General features: G+C 50.6%; 1 protein-coding gene across 2 annotated transcripts; it reads left to right on the top strand.

The window, feature by feature from the left end:
• The first annotated feature begins 767 nt into the window (after window positions 1–767).
• On the top strand, window positions 768–22,977 carry LOC306808404 (pre-mRNA 3'-end-processing factor FIP1-like). 2 transcript variants are annotated; one of them, XM_079318975.1, is made up of 17 exons: window positions 768–1,062; window positions 1,727–1,766; window positions 4,537–4,621; window positions 5,692–5,798; window positions 6,485–6,543; window positions 7,568–7,678; window positions 10,091–10,221; window positions 10,892–11,016; window positions 11,944–12,049; window positions 12,997–13,192; window positions 13,997–14,023; window positions 14,560–14,617; window positions 15,060–15,115; window positions 15,971–16,175; window positions 18,973–19,131; window positions 21,711–22,446; window positions 22,478–22,977. In XM_079318975.1, exons 1-16 carry the CDS (start codon window positions 969–971, stop codon window positions 21,841–21,843), a joined length of 1,692 nt encoding a protein of 563 aa, XP_079175101.1. In that variant the 5' UTR covers window positions 768–968; the 3' UTR covers window positions 21,844–22,446; window positions 22,478–22,977. The 2 variants fall into 2 exon arrangements, with proteins under 2 accessions (XP_079175101.1, XP_079175102.1); XM_079318976.1 differs by lacking the exons at window positions 768–1,062; window positions 1,727–1,766; window positions 4,537–4,621; window positions 5,692–5,798 and adding an exon at window positions 5,918–6,375.
• Window positions 22,978–23,056: the final 79 nt, after the last annotated feature.

Here is a 23,056-nt window from a genome sequence, read left to right as displayed (position 1 = left end):
AGACTATAGAAACCCCCCCCTTTTTTTTTCCTTTTACGAACTGGTATACAATATTCATAACGAGGATTTAAACAGAGTGGGTTTAATCATATCTTTATCTAGGTCTATGTTATTTTCTTATTTTATGTATTCTGATTTATACAAACTCTGAAACTTGTATGATTAGCACGAATCATTTATCAATTATCACAAAGAGCAGAGGGTGATGCTCCAGACAGGATCCCCCAGATGGAGCTGCATTAGGAGCCTCAGGCGCTGCATCTCCAGCCTGTGACACTGAGCATCCACAGCCACACCTGGCAGGTGCCAGCGCCACCCAGCCAGACCTGGACGAGCAGTGACCGCAGCGTTCAGCGCCTGAGCAGCCCTTCCCTCAGGGAATCCTGCGGGACCCGAGCGCCCGCTCGGGCTCAGCCTGCCGAGCCTGCCGGAGAGAGGCCGAAAGGCGAAAATCCCGGAAAGATGAAACTCCCGGAAAGATGAAAGGTGAAACTCCCGGAAAGATGAAAGGTGAAACTCCCGGAAAGATGAAACTCCCGGAAAGATGAAAGGTGAAACTCCCGGAAAGATGAAAGGTGAAACTCCCGGAAAGATGAAAATCGCGCTGCACGGGAGGCTCGGCGGGCAGCCCGCGCTCCCTGGCGGCGCATGCGCGCGGGGCCGGCGGGGCGGGTTTGGCGGGCGAGCGGCAGCGGGGCCCGGCGGCGCTCGGAGCGCGGCGGTCGGGCCCGGCTTTGGGGCTCCGTGAGGCCGGCGGCGCTCGGCGGGCGGCGTTAGGGCCCGGCGGGACAGCGCGGGCGGCTCTGGGTCGGGGGGTCTCTCCTCTCCCCCCCCCCACCCTCCCGCCGTAGAAGGAGCAATGGCGGCGCCGTAGCGCGGCCGCCGAGCCCCCGCCCGAGCGCCGCGCCCGGGCCCGGCGGGAGCCGAGCGGGGCCGCCGCTCCTCCTCCTCCTCCCGCCGCCGCCGCCATGGCCACCGAGCTGGAGCCGCCGGCCGCCGGCGCCGTGCCGGGCGCGGCGCCGCTGGAGGCGGAGGAGGACGAGGAGCACTGGCTGTACGGGGGTAGGTACCGCCTCAGGGCCGCCCCCGGCCGCGGGGCCCGCGAGGGCGGCGAGGGACCGGCCCCGCTCCCTGAGCCCCTCACAGACACCGGCTGGGCCCTCACGGGCACCGCGGCCTCCCCAGCGGCGGCTCCGCGGGGCGGGGGGCGCTGTGTTATTGTCCTTCAGCAGTAGCACTAAAGGAGCCCAGCGCGATGCTTTGTGGAGAGTTTCAGTTCGCTGATCACCCAAACCCTGCGAAGCCCCGAGCTAACGGGGCTGGGATGTGGCCGGCATCAACCACAGGATTTTATTGAAACGTCTTTGTCCTCCCCATAGGCTCTCCGCATGAATGCTTCTATGTTTTTTCTTCTTTTATATAGAATTGAAATTCTATATAAAGACTTTCAATTTCTGTCTGATAGTTGTCTCTCCTCTCTGAGACTTAACATAAATATTTTGTATTTGGTTGGTGTGAGACATCGCCTCTGCAGATAGGTGGTGTTTGTTGGCTTGGGTTTATTTTTAGTTGTTCCATTTCTTGTTGAACTTTGCTGAAGAGAGAGCATTGGGGTGATAGTGCCTTGGCACCACTGGGTATTTCTCTACCTGTGATGCCTTTTGTGCTAGAATTCAGCTTTTTTCCTTTCACTTGAATAATTCTTTTGTTCTTACTGTTTTTACAGATGACACCACTGGTAAGCAAGAAGATGGACCAATTTCTGGGTGAGTCCTGAGGTTGTTTATTCCTTATGACAGTACATGGTGTAAAGATTGAGCCTTGCTGAGCAGAGCTCTGTGAATGCTTTGGAGCAGCAGCCTGGCCTTCCCCATCCCATGGGATCATCCCCAGCTGGGGGTGGCAGGCATTTATGGATGTGGAAGCTGAACTGGATGAGTGGACTGGTTTGATTTAGAGCTTTCAGCCCTTTTTTTTTTTTTTTCCTGTCAGCAATTAGTTTCAAACCAGATCTATTTTCCAGTTTAATTCCCTGGGAAAAATGATGCCCTGAGTGAGGATTGGCTTTGTGTTGGCCTGGCATTGGTAAAACTGTGCTTTAATCTGGGAAAGGTAAAAACCTTAAGCTTGGGTTAAAATCTTGAGATGCTCAAACCAGCACATTCTTGGAAATCTCTCAAGTGGTGTGGGTAAGACTTGGAGGTCAAACCAATAATCAATTTGGCTTTCTGTGTGGAAGGGATGGTCTGTCTGGGTTATATTTCCTTTCTGTGTGTTCTACACCCAGCAGAGCCTGGTCTCAGCACAGGATTACCTGTTTGCCATTTTAAATGGAATATTTTTCAGAAGGCTTGGTTTTCACTGGGCTTGTGTGTGTTCAGCCCCTTCCAAAGTTCAGTTTAGTGTTTATTATCATTATAGGTTCAGTGTCTGGAATATTGAGGTTGTTACAGACACTGTTCTACTTCTGTGCTTAAGGAATAGGAAAACTCTTCAAACAAACAAGTGGTGAAAAACATGGTAAATTGTTACCCAAAAACATCAAATGAGCTCTGTGAGGAGGAACAACTTTTAGACAGAAATTTACAGCTGCTTTACATAAATCTGCTGCTCCTTGTCACATTCATCTGAATGTAATTTTACTTTACAAATAGGACTATGAATTTCCAGCAACTGTCTCCAATAACTGCAAAATGCAGGAGGGAAGAATATTAGTGGTCATGCTGGCTCTCATTTTTTTCCCTCTTTTTATTTTTTCCTCTATATTTCTTTGTTGCACAATGAGAATGTACCTAAATGAAGAGCTGTGGGGTGTTTTAAGAAAAATGTCTCTTTGTTTGCTCTGCTGCCAGCAGCTGCAGCTCCAGGGATGCACTGCTGGCTTGTCTGGAGTGTTTGTTCCAGCCAGGAAGCAGAAATGTGCAGAGTTTGGGATGCAGCATCCTTGACATTCCCAAGCCTGAGGGATGTGTTAGATGCCAGCAGGATGCTGTGCTGTCAGCAGTGCCCAGGATTGTGTTGGCATTCTGGAGAAGTGAAATCTCTGCCACGTTTTTCTGTGCCCAGCTGATGCTGGGGACCTGTCAGGGAGGTTAGGGAAAGGCTCCTGCTTCCCAAGAGTCTCCCTGAACTCCAGTTCATGCATTTTAATGCACACCCACAGATGTTTCATGTGACTTGAAGCTGAAGGTAATACTTGTCACTCTCCCTGAACACAGTCATCTCAGAGTTCTGAGGAGATTCAGGGGTGGAGGTCAATGCTTGGAATGGGCAAAAAGGTTTTGGATCCATCAGAGAGATTTTATTTTCTCCAGTGGTCCATGCTTTGGTCCTCATGTCACAGCCTGTGTCTGCAGCATGGAAATACTAGGGGCTGATTTTCCCTCTGACATCTGGGCTGCCTTTACACCTGAAAGTGTGAGCAGGTGTCACATCAGGAACTTGGCACCCATGGGACCTGTGCTTGATCAGCTGCCCAACCTTCAGCCCTCTTTTTGATCTCAGCCTGATGAATTTCTTTGCATATGGGACTTTCCCAAAGTGGGGCTTCAGTTATGCTCAGATTGTTTGTTCTTTGTTTTGCACTCAGTAACTGTTGAGTTGTGTTGTTTTGCCTTTCTTGGGTGGTGTCTTGTGTCACTCTGAGGTGGCTTTGGCCTGATCAGTGCTGGGATTCTGTGAGATGTTGCCTGTTCCTTTTTGAAGACAATCCTGTGGATGTTTGTTGTCTGACATGGGATTTTAAATTAATAGCAACATCCCCACAGAGCACTGGTAGAGAATTGGGTTGCCTTGGCCTGGGCTGTTTTGATTGTCTTTCTTGAAAAATCTCAGAATTATTTTTAAGTTTTACCTATGACATTGGAGACAAATGAACTCTCTGTATTCCAGTTCTGTAACACTTGGCACAACCTTTTCTAGCATCAATTCTACTTTCTTGCTTGGCAAGTGTAATAACCAATGTTAACATTTGTACAAACTCTTAAAACTGGAGGTAAATCCAAACCTGATCATTGTTTCATCAGGTCTAATTTGTAATGAGTGAGAAGAATGGGTGCATAATTATCTGACTTTCCCTTTTGGAATTCTAACTACTTACTGTAAACTGTAGAAACACTAAAATCACTTTTTCCTTAATTTCTCTGGGACAGATGCCTTTGCTGCTGACTAAATGCATGTGTAATTATTAGCATCCTTAAGGAGAAGGTGAAATTTTGCTTATTATGGTCTTATTCTTATCAGTTGTGATTGTGCCAAATCCAAGCTGAGCCAGCTGCCACTGAGCTGTTGAGTGCTGTCAGGTGCTCTCTGGATGTGTGAAACTGATTCTTCCCAGCAAAAGCAAAGCCAAGCCAGGAGGATGGATTTTTTTTTGTCAGGTAGTTGAGCAAATGCCAGCACAAGAAGAATAAAGCATTGTGTGAAAGTTATCTGGGTAAAGGCTTTAAAACTGGTTGTAAGTGACCCTCTAGGCTGGGCTTGTCCATTTTCTCTCCTGTGTCATGGTCACTTTGTTTTCTCTGTCCCCTTCTCCAGACACACAGAATCTGCTCACCCTCTGCAGGATGCCCCCCAGGAGAGCAGGCCTGTCAACAACGAGGACAGGGAGATGTCCCAGCACGTACGTGGGGATTTCTGTGCTTCTCCTGGGGACAAACAGGGAGTCTGAAAATCCTGGCACTGCCAAACACTTTGTATTTGCAGTGTTGGGATGTGCTGCCAGCCATTCCCAAAGCAGCTCCAGCACAGCCTTGTCTTGTCACTCTGCCTTGAGTGGTGGAGAGGGAACCCACCCTCACACCCTCTCAGGAGGCAGATCAGGGTCTCTGGTGCTGCAGTCTGGTAGGAAAAGCAGAGCATGATGTGTTCCAGCTCAGCATTCAGTGTGACTTCTCAAGGACCTGTGAAAATGGGAAACACTGGGATAGAAAGCCCAAGGCACTGGAAATCAGTTTGGGTTCAGGCTCAGACCTCTTACAATGCAACCTGGTGGCTCAGTGCTGTAAGAGGAGGAGGAGAGTTGCTTCTCCCCACCTTCCTCTCCTGGGCTCTTTGATGGGTTTGTTTTCTGCCACATCAAGAGGGTTCATGCAGGGTTCTGACAGACCCACATGCTGAGGAAGAGGAGGGAGGGTGAGGGACACCTTCCTCATGCAGGCTGAGGTGTTAATTCAGCTCATGTTTCTCACAACACTGCACTTGCTGCAGATCTGGAAGATTTCTATTTCCCCAGTGCTGGGGTTGCACTGGAGTCAAATCTGTAAAATGAAGTGACCTGAGGGCTGATGGTGCTAAATCAGCCAAACCAAATTCCTCAGCAGCTCCCTACCACAGAAGTTGTGGTGAGAGAATATTTAACTTGAGGTTCTTGGGTGAAGCCTGGTGAAAATGTATTTTGGTGGTTTTCACTTGTGGTTGTGTACTTTTGACCATGGCCTTGGTGAAGGAGGTGTGTCAGAAAAGCCCCAAAGAGAAACTGAGGGACATAGTGAAATTCTTAGAACTGAGCTAAACCTTCTCCAGGCTCACAAATATTACCCCAAATTTCATATAGGACCACATTTCCCAAGGATGCAGGTGTTTCTCTGTGGGCAGCTGCCCGTTGTTGAAGGCTGTTCAAGAATCTTTCAGAGATGTGGCAGTGCTGGAGAATTCTCAGTTGTGTGCATTGCTGTGCCTGTGCTGTTGCAGGCCCTTCCCAGTGGTGAGGATGATGAGGATGACAGTGACAGTGACAGCGATGACGACGACGTGAAGGTCACCATTGGCAACATCAAGACAGGAGCACCATCCTACATGTGGGTACTGCTGGGTGTGGGCTCTGAGGGGTCCCAGCATGTTGGGATGGAAGGGGATGAGCTGAGAGCTGCCCTGGCTCCTGGGAGCAGTGGCCAAAGCACCACAGTGGGCTCAGGAGCTGATGGGCAGCTGTGAATCCTTCTGGGAAATGGGAATGGTGATCCATGGGGTTGCTGCTGGAAAATTAACTTACTAATTCCTGAGCTCCCTGGGCACAATCAAAGGTGGGAAGTTCTGTTTAACCCATCTGTGAAAACTTCCAGAAGCAAAATCTGTATTGCTAAGAATTTGCATAAGCTGTGAATTTACTAATTTCCAGCTGTCTGATTTTTCTGTGGCTCAGAAAGGCGAGGCTGCATTTGAGAAGCAGGAAATTATATTTTTTACAGCTCTGCCTAATGTGTATTGAATAAAAATAGTAAGACAGCACTTTTGCTTGCTGCTAGCAGCTTTCCTCTTACACAAGCAACTTACCTGTGCTTTGCTGCATACTCTAATTTTTCCACTTTATGGATAATTTCCTTCTCTTGTAGAGGTGGTTTCACTCTGATGGATGACTCTGAATAGCAAACCCAGGTGAAATAAAGCATCTCCTGAAGGGTGTCAGGGCTTGAATATATTTTGCATGAGGATCTTTAGCCAAGTAATTTGTTCAAATGCCAATGTAGTGATTCTTTTCCAATAGGGGAACTCCTATGAATCTAAACTTAAAAACGGGTAGAGGCTATGGAGCATCAGCTTCAGGTATTGCTGTTATTTTTATCCTTCACCTTTGCAATATTTCACCTACCTGGCACTGACAGCTGCAGCAGCTGCAAATTTTGCTCTGTTTAAAAGGATATAAAATTAGTGTAAACTGGGAGTAGGAAGTGCATTTCTTAAAAATCAGTGCTCCCAGCAGAGTCTGAGGGGACAGGATGCAATGATTTATTTACCCGTCACTCAGCAAGGTGATTATAATTCTGTTTAAACTAGGGGAAAAAAGTATTGATTGATACTTATTTAGTAAAACCCAGAATATTTCTAAAATATATTGTTGCACTGGGGCTGAGCATTGCAGGCCTGGAAAGGACTGAAACTCAGTGTCCTGAGCTACTTGCAGTGTAAAATTCTAAAAAAAACAAACTCTGGCCTTGAGTATCAGCTGTGCTTATTGAGCTGCTGAAATTTCCCCCACCATTCAGTTTAGTTTGTCCTGTAAATTGAGTCTTAGTTTCTGTCCTTCCACATATGTGAGACTGTCCTTTCATGGGTTTCATCTGCTCCCTTCCACTAATTGCTTTATCCAAATGAATTATCTTCTGATTGAGAAAATAAGAACAAATTCCCCTTGTACATTCTGTACCTGACAGATTTTTGCAGACTCCTGTTAGTCCACTAAAGACTGATCCTGAAAAAGTCTCTTGTTATGAGAAAATGTGTCTGTATGGGAGGGGAAAATAAATACTTTGCCTGGGGAGAAAAATAATTTCGTTTTCTTTTCATTTGGGGTAAATTTCATGCATGTCCTAATGATTTACTCTGTCTGTAGTAGCAATCTGGGTTGAATTTGCTTCTCTGCTGTTCAGCTGCAGGTGCTGCACACCCTGTTTGTTTATGGAGTGACTGGAGTCCTTTTTATTAAAAAGCTGATTGTGGTTACCTGCCTGCTGTAAAGCTGGTGATTAATTCACTGCAGTGCTTTGTTTTTGCTGGAATAATTTGCTGAGCAAATGAGTGGATTAAAGGCATTGCATTAAAAGTTGTAACAGTCCCTCTCTCCCCAAAGCCAAGCTGCAGCCCAAAGGTATTGACTTGGATGCTGCAGGGAATATAAATGGATTGCCTGTGATAGAAGTGGATTTGGATTCATTTGAAGACAAACCATGGAGGAAACCAGGTGAGGCCTCACTGTTCCTTGTGGTAAATATTTTCTGCAGTTCTCCTTGTGTCTCTTTATTTTCACATGTAATTTCTGTCCATTTATTGTTGCCAGGGAACAGGGAAGCTGGAACAATGTGTGTTGCTCAGCCTCTGCTGCCTGGCTAGACAATCAATGGCATTTACTGATTGAGCAAGCCATGCTCTATGTAAAATTGGGTTGCATTTATTCTAGTAATTGAGCTCCCCTGAAGGGAGCAGCTATTTTTTTTTAATGGTCTATTTTATTAATTCCCTGCTTGCCCAGAACATTGCAGTGATACCAATCCAATAATGCTTGGCCTTAAAGGCAGCTGAGTGGGATCAGGATTTGGGTGTTATTTGTTTTCCTCTCCCTGTGCAGGAGCTTGTTCTGTGTCCCCAGGCCAAGCCCAGAGTTGTCCCTGTGGTCCCTCCTCATTTGGGTCCTGGGGCTGCCCACACTTATTTGTGTGAAGGAGATTTTTCCTCTTACAGCAGTAGGATGCTATAAATCAGCTGCTGTTTTTCTTCTGATACAAAATAATTGAAGGAACTAGGCATCCAAATTTTTGCTGTGCTGCTGTCATAAAATGTGCTCTGATTAAATGTCAACCAAAACAAAAAGTCCACTTGCCTTTTCTCAGCCATCATTTTTCTCCCTGCCAGCCCCTGTATTTTATTTATCTTTCAGCAATATTGCTGTGCTGAGTAAGTAGAGCTTTCCTGAGGTTGCCTGTGCTGTGGTCTGGGTGTCTCTTGCCCACATGAAGCCACTCCAGTGCTGAAAGCTCCATGGGCATGTCCAGGTACCAAACCAGCACTGAAGCACCCTGCAGATAGTGCAGGCAGAATGGAACAGAAGCTTTTCTTCTGCAGGGATTTCTCCTTGAGTGCCAAGTGAGACAGAGGGGAATGGGAAGAAAATGAGTTAGAAAGGATACAGTGAAGTTCAAAGATAAAGCTTGGACATGGTTGTGGCCATGCTGACATCCCTGGACCAAAGTAGAGCCAGCTGGCCCTAAAACAGTGTTGGAATGCAATAGAGGAAAGATTTCTGCAGAGCTGTGTGGTCTGTAAGTTTATTTTAGATAGCAAGTAGCTCATTACTCAACAGCCTTTCAAGTTGATATCCTTTTCAGTTAATTGTTCAGCAGCTTGGTATGTCTGAGTGAGGGAGTGGAAGGAGAAATCCTGTGTGAAAGAACTGATAGAGGTCTGAAGCAGAGGTTGATAAAATCAAGAAGTGAATGTTGTGTTGCTGAGTCTGTGTGGATGCTGTTTGAGTGGTACAGCAGGAAGAGTGGCCAGCCCAGGAGACAAGCCTCACTGCTTAGACCTCACAGTTAAACCAAGCTCAGCTTGGGCAGAGTTTTACTTTGCCCTTGTAGCATCTCTTTGTTTTGGAGTTGGTCTATGTGGGAATATCTTTGTGTGGGGGATGTTTGAGGGACACCTCAGCAGGGCAGGAGTTGCTTTGTAGTGCTGGGAGGTGGGAGGGGAGCTCCTGGAATTCCTGCAGCTGGGGTTGCCCCTCTGCATCTCTGCTTTCTTGGCAAGCAGTTTGTGGTCACCTGTGTTATTCAGAAGTGCTCGTGCTGAATTAGCACATTGCACAGGAGACTGGCAGTGGGAGATAACACTCTGGGATGGCTAATTAGGGTTGTGATGAGCTGTAATTACTTGTGTAGTCTGGGGTGCATCAATAAAACCTTCCACTTTAGCTGCCTTTCACAAAATGGGCGAGCCCCAGAATCTCCTCAAAACAGCAAAGGCACTGATAGTCAGCAGGGGAATGTGTGGGCTAAGTTGTGCCAGGAAAAGGTTCTGTGGCTCCACCCTATTTCTGTGGTGGGGGCTGGAACTGTCACTCCTGTGCTGTGCCCAGCACTCTGCTCATGTGGACAGTTGGAAGAAACCAGCCTGAAAAAATCAGGCTGGTGAATAAGTGATTGCAGGGAGCTCCCAATGGCCTGTGGAGGTGCTGTGCTGTGTGTCCCAGTGTGTGTCCCTCTGATGTGCTGTGTGTCCCCACTGCTGTGCTGTGTGTCCCTCTGCTGTGCTGTGTGTCCCAGGGGTCTCACTGCTGTGCTGTGTGTCCCTCTGCTGTGCTGTGTGTCCCCACTGCTGTGCTGTGTGTCCCACTGTGTGCCCTGCTGCTGTCCTTTGTCCCCCAGGGGTCCCACTGCTGCTCAGGCCATGTCCCCCTCCCACCCAAGGTGCAGCCAGTGTCTCCTCTGTGGCACCCCCAGCTTTCTGTTTGGTAATTCGAACTTGGGAAACAAGGGAAAGGCACGAGCTGGGCTCTCTGGAAAAACTTCTGTTGCCTTAACCCTTTATGGAAGCAGTTAAAGGACAGCTTGAGAATGCAAGTGTGCAGAACCTCTGTGTTAACTCCTGCTCCCTCTGCCAGGTGCTGATCTTTCTGATTACTTTAATTATGGATTCAATGAAGAAACATGGAAAGCTTATTGTGAAAAGCAGCGGCGGCTTCAGCTGGGGCTGGACCCTGCTCCTCCCATCAGCACTGAGAACAAGATCACGGTGGGTGACGTGTGCCTCCTGCTCCTGCCTCCAGGAAAACTGGGATTGTGCTTGTAGTCACAGAGCTGAGGGTGTCAGAGCAGGAGAAATCTCACTTCTGAGCTCTTCTTTGTCCTTTCAGCAAGGAGAAATACAAAAATGAATCTTTAAAGATTCAATCTCTGTTGAAAGTCTTTTCCGTGAGGAAGGAGTAGTTCCATCAGGCTGGCAGGTTTGAGCCACTGCAGCAGCAATACTGGAGTGAATTTCCAATTGACTCGTAGGGAAGTGGAGCTGGGCCCCCAGGGTTGTTTTGCTCACTGCTGCTGCAGTGGTGTTGCTGCCTTTTGTGTTTGCAGACTGCTTTGGCCATCAGCCTTGCAGGAGTCCATGGTGGCCACCAGAACTTCAGCCAAATTGTCACTACTGCAGGTATTGCCCATTCCAGTTTTGACTTAGTGACTCCATGGAAAATCATGAGAGTTTCATAAACTCCTGACAGGACTTCTGATGGGAGACAGGGACAGCAGCTGAGGCTGGAATGGCCACTAACTGTGAGAAATGGCTGTGCCTTGACTGAAGAACAGGTTGCTGTGATTGTTCCTTTTCTGTTGCTGAGGGTTGATCTCTGCTGCTCCATTCAGTTGAAAGAAGGGCACAACACCTGTGTGTTACCTATTACCTTCCATAGGTCCAGCAGGGAAGAACAGGCAATGCTGAAAAAGAAGTAGAAAACAACATCATCAAAACAGAGTTCAAAACAGATTTCTTGGCTCTGGTGGGAGGACGAATGAAGGCTGGGCCTCCTCCCAACAGGTAAGAGAGGAGCATGTTTTACATGGGGGCACCTGGGAACCACCTGGGCCACATCTGAGTCTCCTCAAGCCTCAAAGAGCAGCTTTTACTTGGCAGGAAGCTGCTGTGGTCACTCATTCAGTGTCACCTCCAGCAGTGCAAGCCCTGCCTGCCCATTGCCCCCTCCTTGGTGCAGGGAGGGAACCCTGGATCCCAGCTGATGGGCCACATCTCTGGGAGTGGAAGGAGCCAGGCAAACACCTCAGCTTTGAGGGCTGACACTACTGACATTGCTTGTGCTTGCTTGGCTTATTCCTACTCCCACGATGTTAATCTTTGCCTCCTGAAGTGGAAGTGGATTACGAGTTTGGCAGAGGATAAGAGGAGCTGTTGGTTCCTGAGCCTGTGCGACGCTGCTGGATGTGTGGTAAAACAACTGAGTCATTCTGAGGGGCAGCCTCTGCTGGGAAACCACTTGGCCCTTAGCAGATCAATGGGGTTTTATCAAAAGCTTCAGAAGAACACACCAGACAAGCCAGAGCTTTGGGCTCAGGGTGTTTCTGATGCTCCATTCACAAAACAGCTTTTGCACACCTGCCCTGCAGAAAGCAGCCCTGCATCCCACCTTTACCCCTTGTCTGGGAACCAACTCTGAGCTCCAAGTTCAGTCTGTTGGATTTGAGCACTTTGGAGGCATTTCTGTCCTGGTGTGTAATCCCTGTTTTTACACCTATTTGTGGTGGCTTTTTGGATCAGAGAGCCCAAACTCACCCCTGCTCAGAAGGAAACTGTTCAGGAATGCCAATGGGCTTCTCCTCAACTTCTCCTCCCAATCTGAGAGATGTTTCCCTGGTGAGAAAGAAAGCATGAAAGAGATCAGCTGACAGCAGGGAAGACTGCTCCTTGTGGTGCTGGTGAGGCTGAAAAGATGCCTGTGCTCTGTCCCAGGAAGCTGGGTGGGACCATTGATGTGATCGGGGGCCAGGCAGGCACCATCCGCAGGGTGGAGGGGAGACGCCGCGACAAGCACGCCTCGGAGGAGAACCCCATCCAGGTAAACTCTGCTGCCTTGGCAAACTGCTGGCTTTATTGCACTCCTGTGAGCCCTGGGCAATAGTCTGTGTGTTCCTGGCCTCCTGTGACTCAGTTCACACCTGCAGAGCAGCAGGTGAAACATGGACCCTGTGTGAGGTGTGTGCGTGGATCATTCCCTTCTGCAGGCTCAGTTATTTTCTGGGTTAAAAGCTTGGTCTTGATAGGAGCCAGATTTGTCCTTTAAAGACCACTCTTCCCTTTGGAATGGAAAGGCCTGAGTTCTTTCATCAGCAGCCCTCCAAAAGTATTCCTAGGAGTGTGTAGCTGGGAATCTCTTCTGTGGATCCTCCCCTCCCCTTCCCTTCCCACCTGGGACTGATGTTTCTCTGTACTTTAGTGTAACATTTAGTCTCAAAGCAGTTGGTGCAGCCCCACCTCATACTGAGCCTGGGCTGTGTTACTGGATCTTGTCCCTTGTAAGGAATGAAAGCCTGAGTTTGAAGCTGGTCTCATTCTGGGCTTGCCTGCCCAGTATGTGACCATAATGTCCAGGTTGGTTCCTAGGCAGGAAGCTGCAGGGTCTGAGGACCATCTGCCAAACCCCTTCTCTTAACCACCTTCCTCCTGCCAGCACTGCTAACTTGCCAGAAAAACCTAAACAAGGAACCTTCCCCTTCCTGGGCCCAATCCCTTGGGTTTTTCTCCAGGGTTGTGTGGTCCATTTATTTTTTTAGTAGTCAGTTTTCAAGAGTTTGCCAACAAAGGAGTTTGCCTGTGAGATAGAATTTGCTGGGAAGGGTTGTTTGCTGTTCCCCCCTCACAAGCACTGCCAGCTGCACTTCATCTCCCTGTGGTGCCTCTGCCATGGCCACAGTCCTGCTGTGGTGATGCTGCCAGCACTGTGAGGGCCCTGCTGCAGGAGCACAGGCATTAAAACTTTCTTTTCTCATTGCTGTGCCCCCTAAGGTGCTGGGAGACCACGGCAGCAAGCCGCAGCCCCCTCAGCAGCCCCAGCAGCCCTCGCAGCCCCAGCAGCCTCCTCAGCAGCAGCCCTTCGCTCCGCCCGCAGGGCCCCCGCCCCCGCTGGCCGGGCCTCCTCCTCCTCACTTCCTGCACCCTCCTCCTCCAGTGACTTCTGTTCCTCCTCCCCTGCACCCTCCAGGTATGTGGTCACCCCCTGGAACAGGGCTGGGGTGTCCCAGGTGTGCAGGTTCTGTGCTCTGGGAGGGGTGAGCACTCAGGGTACAGATCCTGGCCAGGCTTTGTTCAGTCTCCTTCATCTCTGTTTAATGTTTGCCCTGAATGCTTAAAAATAGCTTGGAAAAAACCCTCTGGGGGTTTTGTTTCCCTGAGGGAACCTTCCAGTGCTACTGGTCCATTTGCTTTATTGATAAAAGTAAAGAAGCAGGTTCCTGTTTCTCTGGAGGAAGCTGAGAACTGTTTCTTCTGACTGAAATGGGGGGGGGCACACTCTGGGTTTCTCCTGGAGAAGGCACCAGCAGCACCTCATGCACTGACTCCTGCCTGAGGAGGATTCACTGCAGCACTCTCAGGTTCTTTTCCCTGGTAACTTCTCCATAGCAGCTTTTCCTACTGCCTTGGATTAAAATGCTTGGCAAAATCAAGATGGACACATTGGAACCTGTAGCAGGTTCTCCTCTCCAGCTCCTTCAGTTGTTCTGAATCAATTCTTTGTGTTTTCACACTCAGGAGTTCCCCAGTGTAAGGGAACAGCATCATTTTAAATTATAAAGCTAAAGAGATCATCATTTGGGAAAATTATATCATTTATAGGCTAATCCTCGCTTAGTAGCACCAATATTTTTGCTGCTCTGTTGCTCCAGTATGTGAGATTTACTCAAAATTGTGCTTTGAGGTTTAGCTTGAGGTACAGAGAGTACATGAAGTGCAGGGAGGCCACAGTTTCCCTATTGTCCTCACTTGTTTTCCCTGCTTATTTCCACAGGCCTGCCACCTCCAGGTCCAATTCCAGGTAGGTGTTATCTTGTTCTTACTAACAGCAGCAATTTTGATCACACAGGATCAGAGCATTTGGTCTAAGTAACATGAAATAGGATGGCAGCAGTTTAGAGCACAGTTAATTTGAGATTAATAAACTCCAACTGAGCACTGAACCTGAGCTATTTATCTTCTATTCTGACATAAATCTGTAGATCAGAATAACTTGGTTGTTATATTCTGATCAGAATGCAACCTGTCTGAATCTCAAGAACCACTTTTACTCCATAGGGCTGTAAGAGTTAATTGTTACTCCTTGATAAATCTTATGTTCAGTATTTATAAACCAAGATATAAAGTAGTTTTTGCTTTGTATTTCTTCCCATATCCCTACAAAACTAACAGAGCTTTAGGGTGTGAATTTGGAGAGGAGATCCTACCCTGAAGGAAAATTATTCCATGTTAAACAGGGCCTTGTTTAGAGTAAGGAGATGCTTTAATGGTTTTTAATTGTGAACAGCACTGGTGAAGCTGCAAGATCTTGGTGCTGATTTACTCTTCTGTGTCTAGGATTGTTCCCACCCCCCCTGGCACCACCACCAGCTCTCCTCATCCCAACCTTGGATGGGTAAGACCACACCTGGGTAAGATCACACATGGGAGCAGCTCCCCTGGAGGGAGGAAGGGAGGAGAACAGCTCCACAATCAGTGCTGGGGGTGCATGGTCTGCTCTTGGGGTAGGGAGAGAGAGCAGAGTCTGTCAGGAATCCTCTGTGCATTCACCTGGATTTATCATATTCAGGGGAGCCAATAAAATTTAGGTAAAGCCTAGAGGAGCTGATGGCATGATTTGTTACTGCAGGTAGTTTGTGAGCACTGGTGCTTTCCCAGGACAAGCACTGGGATCAGGCAGGTTTGGAAGCTGTGACAAAACCTGTGAGCATTTCTGGTAGTGGGATTCCCAAAAGAATGCTCCACAGACCTCCAGGAAAAACAGGCTGGAGCTGCAGCACAGCCAGAGCTGTGGGGGTCCCTGATGTCAGTAACTCACCCCCTTTTCTCTCCCAAAGGCAGCCAGCCAGCTACAACAACAGGCAGCCACCTCCCTTTGGCTACAACTCTGCAGGTGAGCACCAGCAGGACACATCCAACTCTCTCTCTTCCCTGGTTCTTGGCAGCCCAGGCTTTTCTGAGGCTGCCACTCATCATGGCTGCTGCAGCTCCAGGGTCTTGCTGTGCTTCCAGGAGCACAGGCTGGGCTTGGAGCACTGAGTGCTGTGCAGGTGTGGTGCTGAGGCTCAGGTCACCCAGCTCAGAGGAGCTTCCCCAGTGCCTCAGCAGTGTTCCTGTTTGCACACACATGTGCTCATCCTCACTTAGGGATTAGCACAACCATCCACAACTCCTCCTGGAGATTCTGAATTCCTCCTCCCCCAATTCACCCTCTCACTTGCCTACAGGCACCATCTCCTGTGTTTTGTGATGGAGAGGCAGTGCCAGGATTTCAGCAGTTTCCCCTCCCTGCTGCAGCCCCAGTTCTCTCCCAGTCCTGCAGTGCCCAGCTGGGAGTGGCTGTGCTGAGCAGTGGGAGCTCAGGGAGCCCTGGAGAGTGGCAGGGGAGGAGTGCTGCCAGATGTGGCACTGCTTTGGGATACAGCCTTGCTGCTCCAGCTGCCCACCTCTGCCTGGGAAATGCTGCTGGCTCTGGGCTCCCCAGGTGCCACCCTAGGGCAGAAGGTTTCTGCTGGGAGGTGGGACCTTGCACAGGTGACCAGGAGCCCAGGGGGCTGTCTGTAAATGCCTGTTCTCATGCCTTCCTCAGAGAAAAATGTTCCCTGTTCTTCGAAAACTGCTGGAAGTGGTGGGCAGCAGGGAGCTGGGCCATTGTCCCCTTGGGTGCCAGAGGGGATTTTTGGAAGGGGAGGGACTGGGGGGATGCTGGATGCTCTGGATGACGGCGGGTTCTGCTCTCTGGCTGCAGATTCAGGTTTCATCAGCTACCCCCCCATCTCCACGTCGCACACGCCCTGGGTGAGCACGGTGGACAAGGGCACGAGCAGTTCCAGCAGCGGCCACTGGGAGTACTCGGGCTCCAGGCGGGAGCGGGACCGGGACCGGGACAGGGAGCGGGACCGGGAGCGTGAGCGGGACCGCGACCGCACCCCCACCACCAGCGAGTACAACAAGTGAGTGCTGCAACCCTGCTGCTGCTGCAACCCTGCTGCTGCTGCAACCCCTGCTGCTGCTACAACCCCTGCTGCTGCTACAACCCCTGCTGCTGCTGCAACCCCTGCTGCTGCAACCCCTGCTGCTGCAACCCCTGCTGCTGCTGCAACCCCTGCTGCTGCTGCAACCCCTGCTGCTGCTGCTACAACCCCTGCTGCTGCTGCACCCCTGCTGCTGCTGCAACCCCTGCTGCTGCTGCAACCCTGCTGCTGCAACCCCTGCTGCTGCTGCAACCCCTGCTGCTGCTGCACCCCTGCTGCTGCTGCACCCCTGCTGCTGCTGCAACCCCTGCTGCTGCTGCAACCCCTGCTGCTGCTACAACCCCTGCTGCTGCTGCTGCCCCCTGCTGCTGCTGCAACCCCTGCTGCTGCTGCAACCCCTCCTGCTGCTGCCTCCCCTCCTGCTGCTGCCCCCCCTTCCTCCAGCTGCTGCTGCTGCCCCCCTTCCTCCAGCTGCTGCTGCTGCCCCCCCTGCTGCTGCTGCAACCCCTCCTGCTGCTGCCCCCCTTCCTCCTGCTGCTGCTCCTGCCCCCTGCTGCTGCAGCTGCCCCCCCCTGCTGCCCCTCCTGCTGCTGCCCCCACTCCTGCTGCTGCTGCTGCCCTCCTTCCTCCTGCTGCTGCTGCTGCCCCCCCTCCTGCTGCTGCCCCCCCTCCTGCTGCTGCCCCCCCTCCTGCTGCTGCCCCCCCTCCTGCTGCTGCCCCCACTCCTGCTGCCCCCCCTCCTGCTGCTGCCCCCACTCCTGCTGCTGCTGCCCCCACTCCTGCTGCTGCTGCCCCCACTCCTGCTGCTGCTGCTGCCCCTCCTCCTGCTGCTGCCCCTCCTGCTGCTCCTGGGACACCTTGGGTCTGGCCAGGCCTTGGGTGACAGAGCAGCCAGCTGAGTTCTCTGCAGTGTCTGGGGAAGAGCTCCTTTGGATCAATACAGCACAGACAGGGGCTGTGGCACTGTGGTTTCCTGTCTCTGGGTCTGGGTTTTTTTGTTTAAATGCAGCAGAACCAGTTCCTCTTGCTCTCCATGAAATAGCCCCTCTGTGTTTACTCAGTGTTTCACAGCTCAGTGTGAAGCACTGGCTGCAGGAGCTGCTGCTTCTTGTCTTCTAAATGTCACAGTCAGATCAAAGGACAAACAGCCTGCTCTGCTCTGCTGTCCTGTGGGGCTGGGAGTGCCATTCCCTGGGAGTCAGCCAGGAAATGGGAGCAGGACTGCAGAGACCACCTTGGTGGGGCTGCTGTGGCCTCAGCTGGCAGCACTTGGGCAAGGACAGAGGCTGCAGAGACTTCCCAAAGCCATCACTTTGGTGTTCAGTCAGCAGCAGGCTCCAGGCTCAGAAATGCCAATAGTCATTCAAACCATGATCAGAATGTGCATTCCTGGCACAGGATGCTTCCTGCTGGGGAGCTTCCCAGCCCAGGGAGGGAGCAAACAGGGCAGAGTGCTCCTAATTTTTATTTTTTTTTTCCCTTTATAAACTTTTGGGCACTGTGGATGTGGAGGGAGGAATGAGAACAGAAGAAAAACTTGCTAAAATTGGAGGAGCTCAGACTCCCCCACTTCCTGGTCCATTCTGGAGCCAAGGGCTGGGATCAGCACTCCTGAGCACATTGCTGCCATTTCTGGGTGGTGCTGGAGCACCCTGGTGCAGGTCAAAGCAGGACAAGTGGCCTTTGGAGCACTACCAGCTCATTGATCCTGGGCATTCATTTGTCCAGCTTGTTTCCAGGAGTGTCACAATAATATTTCTGACTTCCTTTCTCCCAAGTCTGAGTATTGTTCCCACAGAGGGACTTGTTAGTCTTTCAGATTTTGGCTTTCAGGAGTTCACCAGGGGGGTGTGGACATGTTTCTGGGTGGGAAGAACAGGGGAAATAATTTTGAAGGGTTTTTGTGTGATCTTAGGATCCTGCCCTTCTGTTCATGTGAGTCCACCAATGTCTCCTTTTCCTTTGACTTGTTATTTAAAACTGTCTGAAATATTTGTCCTAAAATAATATGGTTCTGAAATGTTCTGTATTTTTTGGTATTGTGAGCTTGGAAGGTTTGAGTGTGCTGGGAAGTGTCCAACCTGTGCCAGGAGAGCCCTTTGGTTTGGGTTCAGCACTGTGCCAGTGCAGGGATGGGTTTGGAGCTGCTGGCTTTTGCTTTTCATGGAGGTTTTTAATGTGTTTGAGCTCCTGGGGAATGTGTGTGCACAGAGCCAGGGTGTGTCTCAGTTTGGGGTACACCCTGCCCACTCCTGGGGACTGAATTGCAGGTAGAGAGGTGCAGACACAAACTGTGCTCGCAGTTTGGGGTTTTGGGGAAGAAAGCAGAACAGAGGCTGAGAGGCTCAGAGGTTTCTGGGGTGTGTGCTGAGGGAAGCGCAGAGTGATGGGAGGAGCGCGCAGTGCCGTGTTCCTGTCGCAGGCACTGGGCGGTGCCAGCTGCTGCTGTGACAGTGGCTGCAGCCCTGCCCACTGTCCCCTGTGCCCACTGTCCCCCGTGCCCACTGTCCCCCATGCCCACTGTTCCCCATGCCCACTGTCCCCCATGCCCACTGTCCCCCATGCCCACTGTCCCCCGTGCCCACTGTTCCCCGTGCCCACTGTTCCCCGTGCCCACTGTTCCCCGTGCCCACTGTTCCCCGTGCCCACTGTCCCCCGTGCCCACTGTCCCCCGTGCCCACTGTCCCCCGTGCCCACTGTCCCCTGTGCCCACTGTCCCTGTGCCCACTGTCCCCTGTGCCCACTGTCCCTGTGCCCACTGTCCCTGTCCCCGCAGTGACGACGAGCGCTACCGCTACTACAGCCGTGAGCGCAGCTACGACTTCGAGCGCGATTATCGGCGCAGCCGCGACCGCAGCCGCGAGCGCGAGGAGCGGCACCGCGAGCGGCGCCACCGCGACAAGGACGACAGCAGCAAACACAAATCCTCCCGCAGGTCAGTGAGGGATGGGCATTCTGACAGCACCAAACACAAACCTCCTGCAGGTCAGTGAGGGATGGGCATTCTGACAGCACCAAACACAAATCCTCCTGCAGCTCAGTGCCAGCAGCAAACACAAACCCTCCCACAGATCAGTCAGTGCTGGGGGAATTCCTTATGCTCCAGCCCTGCCTGTCCCAGCTGCCTCTGTCCAGTCTCACAGCTGAGTTCCCATTTTAGCAAAAGCACTCACAACGGAGGTGCAAGGCCATGACAGAAACATCAGGTTTTGGTGCTGCTGCTCCTGTGCACCAGGGCAGAGCTCACAGAATTAATTAGGTTGGAAAGAGCTGTAGGATGGAGTCCAGGCTGTGGGCCAGACCATGGCACTGGGTGCCACATCCAGCCTGTCGTTAAACATCTCCAGGGACAGTGACTCCATCACCTCCCTGGGCTACCCATTCCACTGCCCAGTCACTCCTGTGAAGAACTTCCTTCTGCCTGCACTCGGAAATGGAGCTGGAGAAGCAGAGCTCTTGCCCAGAGCCTGATAGTGAGGGGGGGATGGTCTGTACCAAGGTGAAACTTCTGGGGCAGAGCAGCATGTCCTGACATCACAGCCTTTCTGCAGAAAGTGAATTTTTAACAGCTGTTCTACCTGGAAGAGCAGTCCCCAGCAGAGCAGCAGGTCTGCTCTCTGGGCTGAGGCAGGTCCTGTGCTCATGTCCTGTGTCACTTCACACCCCATTAATTACTTGCTCTTGCTCTTTTTTCTTGATGCTTCAACTTCCTTCTTTAGGTGAAATTCCTGTCAGCTCTGTAGGTAATTACCCTTATTTTGAAACTGGTATCAGAAAAACTCCTCCTAATGACTGGAGGAAAAGGCAGTTTTTATCCTTAGGGAGATGAGTAAGTTTTCAAGGAAGGACTGTTTGCTGAAGGGTTGGAAGGAAAATGACAGGAAGAAAGACTAAGACCATAACAGAAATTGAATACAGAACAACTGGAAGCTGAGCTGGTATCAGATAAACAAATCTTTGGCTTTAGGGTTATTTCTCAGCTTGCTCTACTCAGAATTGAAACGTTGGAGTAGATGCCTCATTGTAGGAACCCAGGCCCATGGTCCCCTCCAAGCCAAACCATTCTGGGACTGCCAGCTTGAGGCACACTGAGCTTTGAGCCTGTTTGAGGCATCTGCAGATGAAAGGGTTTCATTTCCAGCTTGCTGCAAAGGGAGCAGTGTGCAGGGAATCACTGACTCAGCTGCTCTCAGTATTAAAGGACAGGGACACTGGCCCAGCATCAGCCACTGACACATGGGCCACGAGCTGGCTGAAGGTGTTTTGTGGAGAGGCAGCAACCTTTTATTTTTCCCCTTTTTTTTTTTTGCCTTTAATGACTGTGAAACCATTTATTAAACCAGTCAGAAAATTACTTGAAGCCAGGAGCTTTTCAGCCAGGTTCAGCCAGTTCTGTATCTGCTGCTAAACTGGAATTCCAGCTGTGCTAAGAATTGGTCTGTGCACCTGATGCTGTCCCTGCACAGTCACAGTTGATCTGGGATAAATTTATCTGCTTCTTCCTGCACTCTGGGCTGTGTTTTAACTCTTCCATCTTCACACCACAGTCGGCTCCTGAGATTTTGAACCTGTGGGAGAAGCAGCAGAAAATCTCCTCTGAGGAGGAGCCAAACCAGAGCTGCCCCTTTTTGCTTGGGGGAGGCAGAGCTGCTCCTGGACTGTGTTGGCTGGGCACAGGCTCAGGGCAAGCAGGGCCTGCTCAGGCCTCTTCTGCCTGGGATTGCTCCCATATCCCAGAAATCCTGGGCAAACATCCCCACTTATCCACCCACATGGTGGATAAAGGAGTTCCAAAGCACGAAGGCAGCAAAGAGCCAGGTCAGGTGTGAGTCAGCAGAAACAGGATCTGCCTCCCATGGGGAACCCACATTCCTCTCACTCCCCTGCTCCCTTTGCTGCTTCCAGTGCAGGGATTTCCCCAGCACCTTCAGGGATTTCCCCAGCACCTTCTGGGATTTCCCCAGCACCATCAGGGCAGTGAAAGGTTCAAGCAGGGCTCGGGTTTAGAACTTCTCCCAGCCTCGGTGCTGTGTCAGAATTGTTGGAGCTTGCGCAGGAGTGAAGAACAGCAGGTGTTGCCTGTGGACACTGCCAGGAGTGGCAGTGGCAGAATGTGCAGTGGCAGTGTGGCACTGTGACAATGGCAGTGTGTGGCAGTTACAGTGTGTGGCAGTGTGACAATGGCAGAGTGTGGCAGTGGCAGTGTGTGGCAGTGTGACAGAGTGACAATGGCAGTATGGCAGTGTGATAGTGACAGGGTGACAATGACACTGTGGCAGTGACATTGTGGCAGTGCTGCTGAATCCAGCAATCCCTGCTGTGCCTTCAGCGCTGCCGAGGTGGCTCCTGTGAGTGGGGATCGAGTCCCCATCACAGGTCCCTGCTGTGCATGGCTGTGCCTGATGTCACTCTGTGCCTGATGTCCCCCTGTGCCTGATGTCACTCTGTGCCTGATGTCACTCTGTGCCTGATGTCCCCCTGTGCCTGATGTCCCTCTGTGCCCTGTCCCCTCAGGAAGCAGCACGAGAGCGAGGAGGGCGAGAGCCACCGGCGCCACAAGCACAAAAAGAACAAGCGCAGCAAGGAGGAGAAGGAGGCGAGCGAGGACGGTGCCCCGGAGGGCGAGGAGCAGGACACCAAGGAGTGAGGCAGGGCCCCCAGCAGGACCTCACTCCTGTGCAGCCAGCATGGCTTTGGTGATGTTTTGCTTGGGGGGGGATTTTTTTTTATGATTATTTTTTACTTTTTTTCCGAGGGAAGAGGCTGCCTGGGCGAGCCGTGGCACAGCTTCGGGAGCCGAGGCTGCACGTGCCCTTCAACTCCCTTTCTCTGTTTGGTTTTGATACAGGACAATACAGCAGTACTAGTTACAAAGCACTGAGCTACTCTACTCATCCCCATCCCTAGGGAGAACTTTGGTGTATCAGATCCTATGGTTTCTGATGGAAGATGGCTTCAGCTGAAACTAATGCAATTAGGTCATAGTTCTTGGTTCTTTTTGTCATCATCATTCCTTTTTGAGAACTAGGACAGTAAGTGCAACTTGAAATTTATTGTCCAAAGAACAGCGTGACTTAGATCCCAGGAGCCAGCTTAGAGCCTGGTGTCCAGTAGTAAAAAGTCTCATCCCCAAATAAATTTCTTTATAGCTACATAAACAGCTTCTGATTTCTCTGTGGCCAGCTGGGTGTGTCAGGAGGAGCTGCAGGCTCTGCTCCAGGTGGGCACAGGGCCCTGTCTGCATCTGACAGTCCCAGCAGCTGCTGAGGGTGTTCACACAGCCTGTGCAGAGACTCCAAAACTGCCTCTTTTTATCCATTCCAAAGGTAGTTCAAACATGTTACTCCTCTGCATGGGGAATCAGTGAAGATCCATAGCAAGAGCATAAATTTCTCTTTAATTCCTTTGACGTAATTATTTTATTTCCTTTTTTTTTACTAAGAGTTGACTGAATAACCTAGAGTGTAGTAGAGAACACCAGGTCCCAGTTAGCAGTTTGCCCTCATGGGGTTGGCGTTTCTATTTGGGTATCACCAACACTCCTGTCCAATGCATTCCTTCCCCTTAGATCCCAAAATAAATTTAGTCAAATTCCAAAGTTTCTTTGGACTTAGTTTGGTTGGGGAAGGGGCAACAGAGATGTTTCTGGGTGGGAAATAATTTTGAGGGATTTTTTGTCTGATCCTCGGGATCCTGTCCTTCTGTTCATGTGAGTCCACCAATGTCTCCTTTTCCTTTGACTTGTTATTTAAAACTGTCTGAAATATTTGTCCTAAAATAATATGGTTCTGAAATGTTCTGTATTTTTTGGTATTGTGAGCTTGGAAGGTTTGAGTGTGCTGGGAAGTGTCCAACCTGTG

This window comes from Erithacus rubecula (genome assembly GCF_903797595.1).
Source record: "Erithacus rubecula genome assembly, chromosome: 15".
Taxonomy (NCBI): domain Eukaryota; kingdom Metazoa; phylum Chordata; class Aves; order Passeriformes; family Muscicapidae; genus Erithacus; species Erithacus rubecula.
This window is presented reverse-complemented; position numbering and strand designations above follow the sequence as displayed.

Excerpts from the sequence above, each read along its gene's own strand:
- LOC306808404 (XM_079318975.1), top strand. The coding sequence starts at position 969 with ATGGCCACCGAGCTGGAGCCGCCGGCCGCCGGCGCCGTGCCGGGCGCG. Across the intron at positions 10,222-10,891 it reads GCACTGAGAACAAGATCACG|GTCCAGCAGGGAAGAACAGG; the intron begins GTGGGTGACGTG and ends TACCTTCCATAG. Across the intron at positions 12,050-12,996 it reads CGGAGGAGAACCCCATCCAG|GTGCTGGGAGACCACGGCAG; the intron begins GTAAACTCTGCT and ends GTGCCCCCTAAG.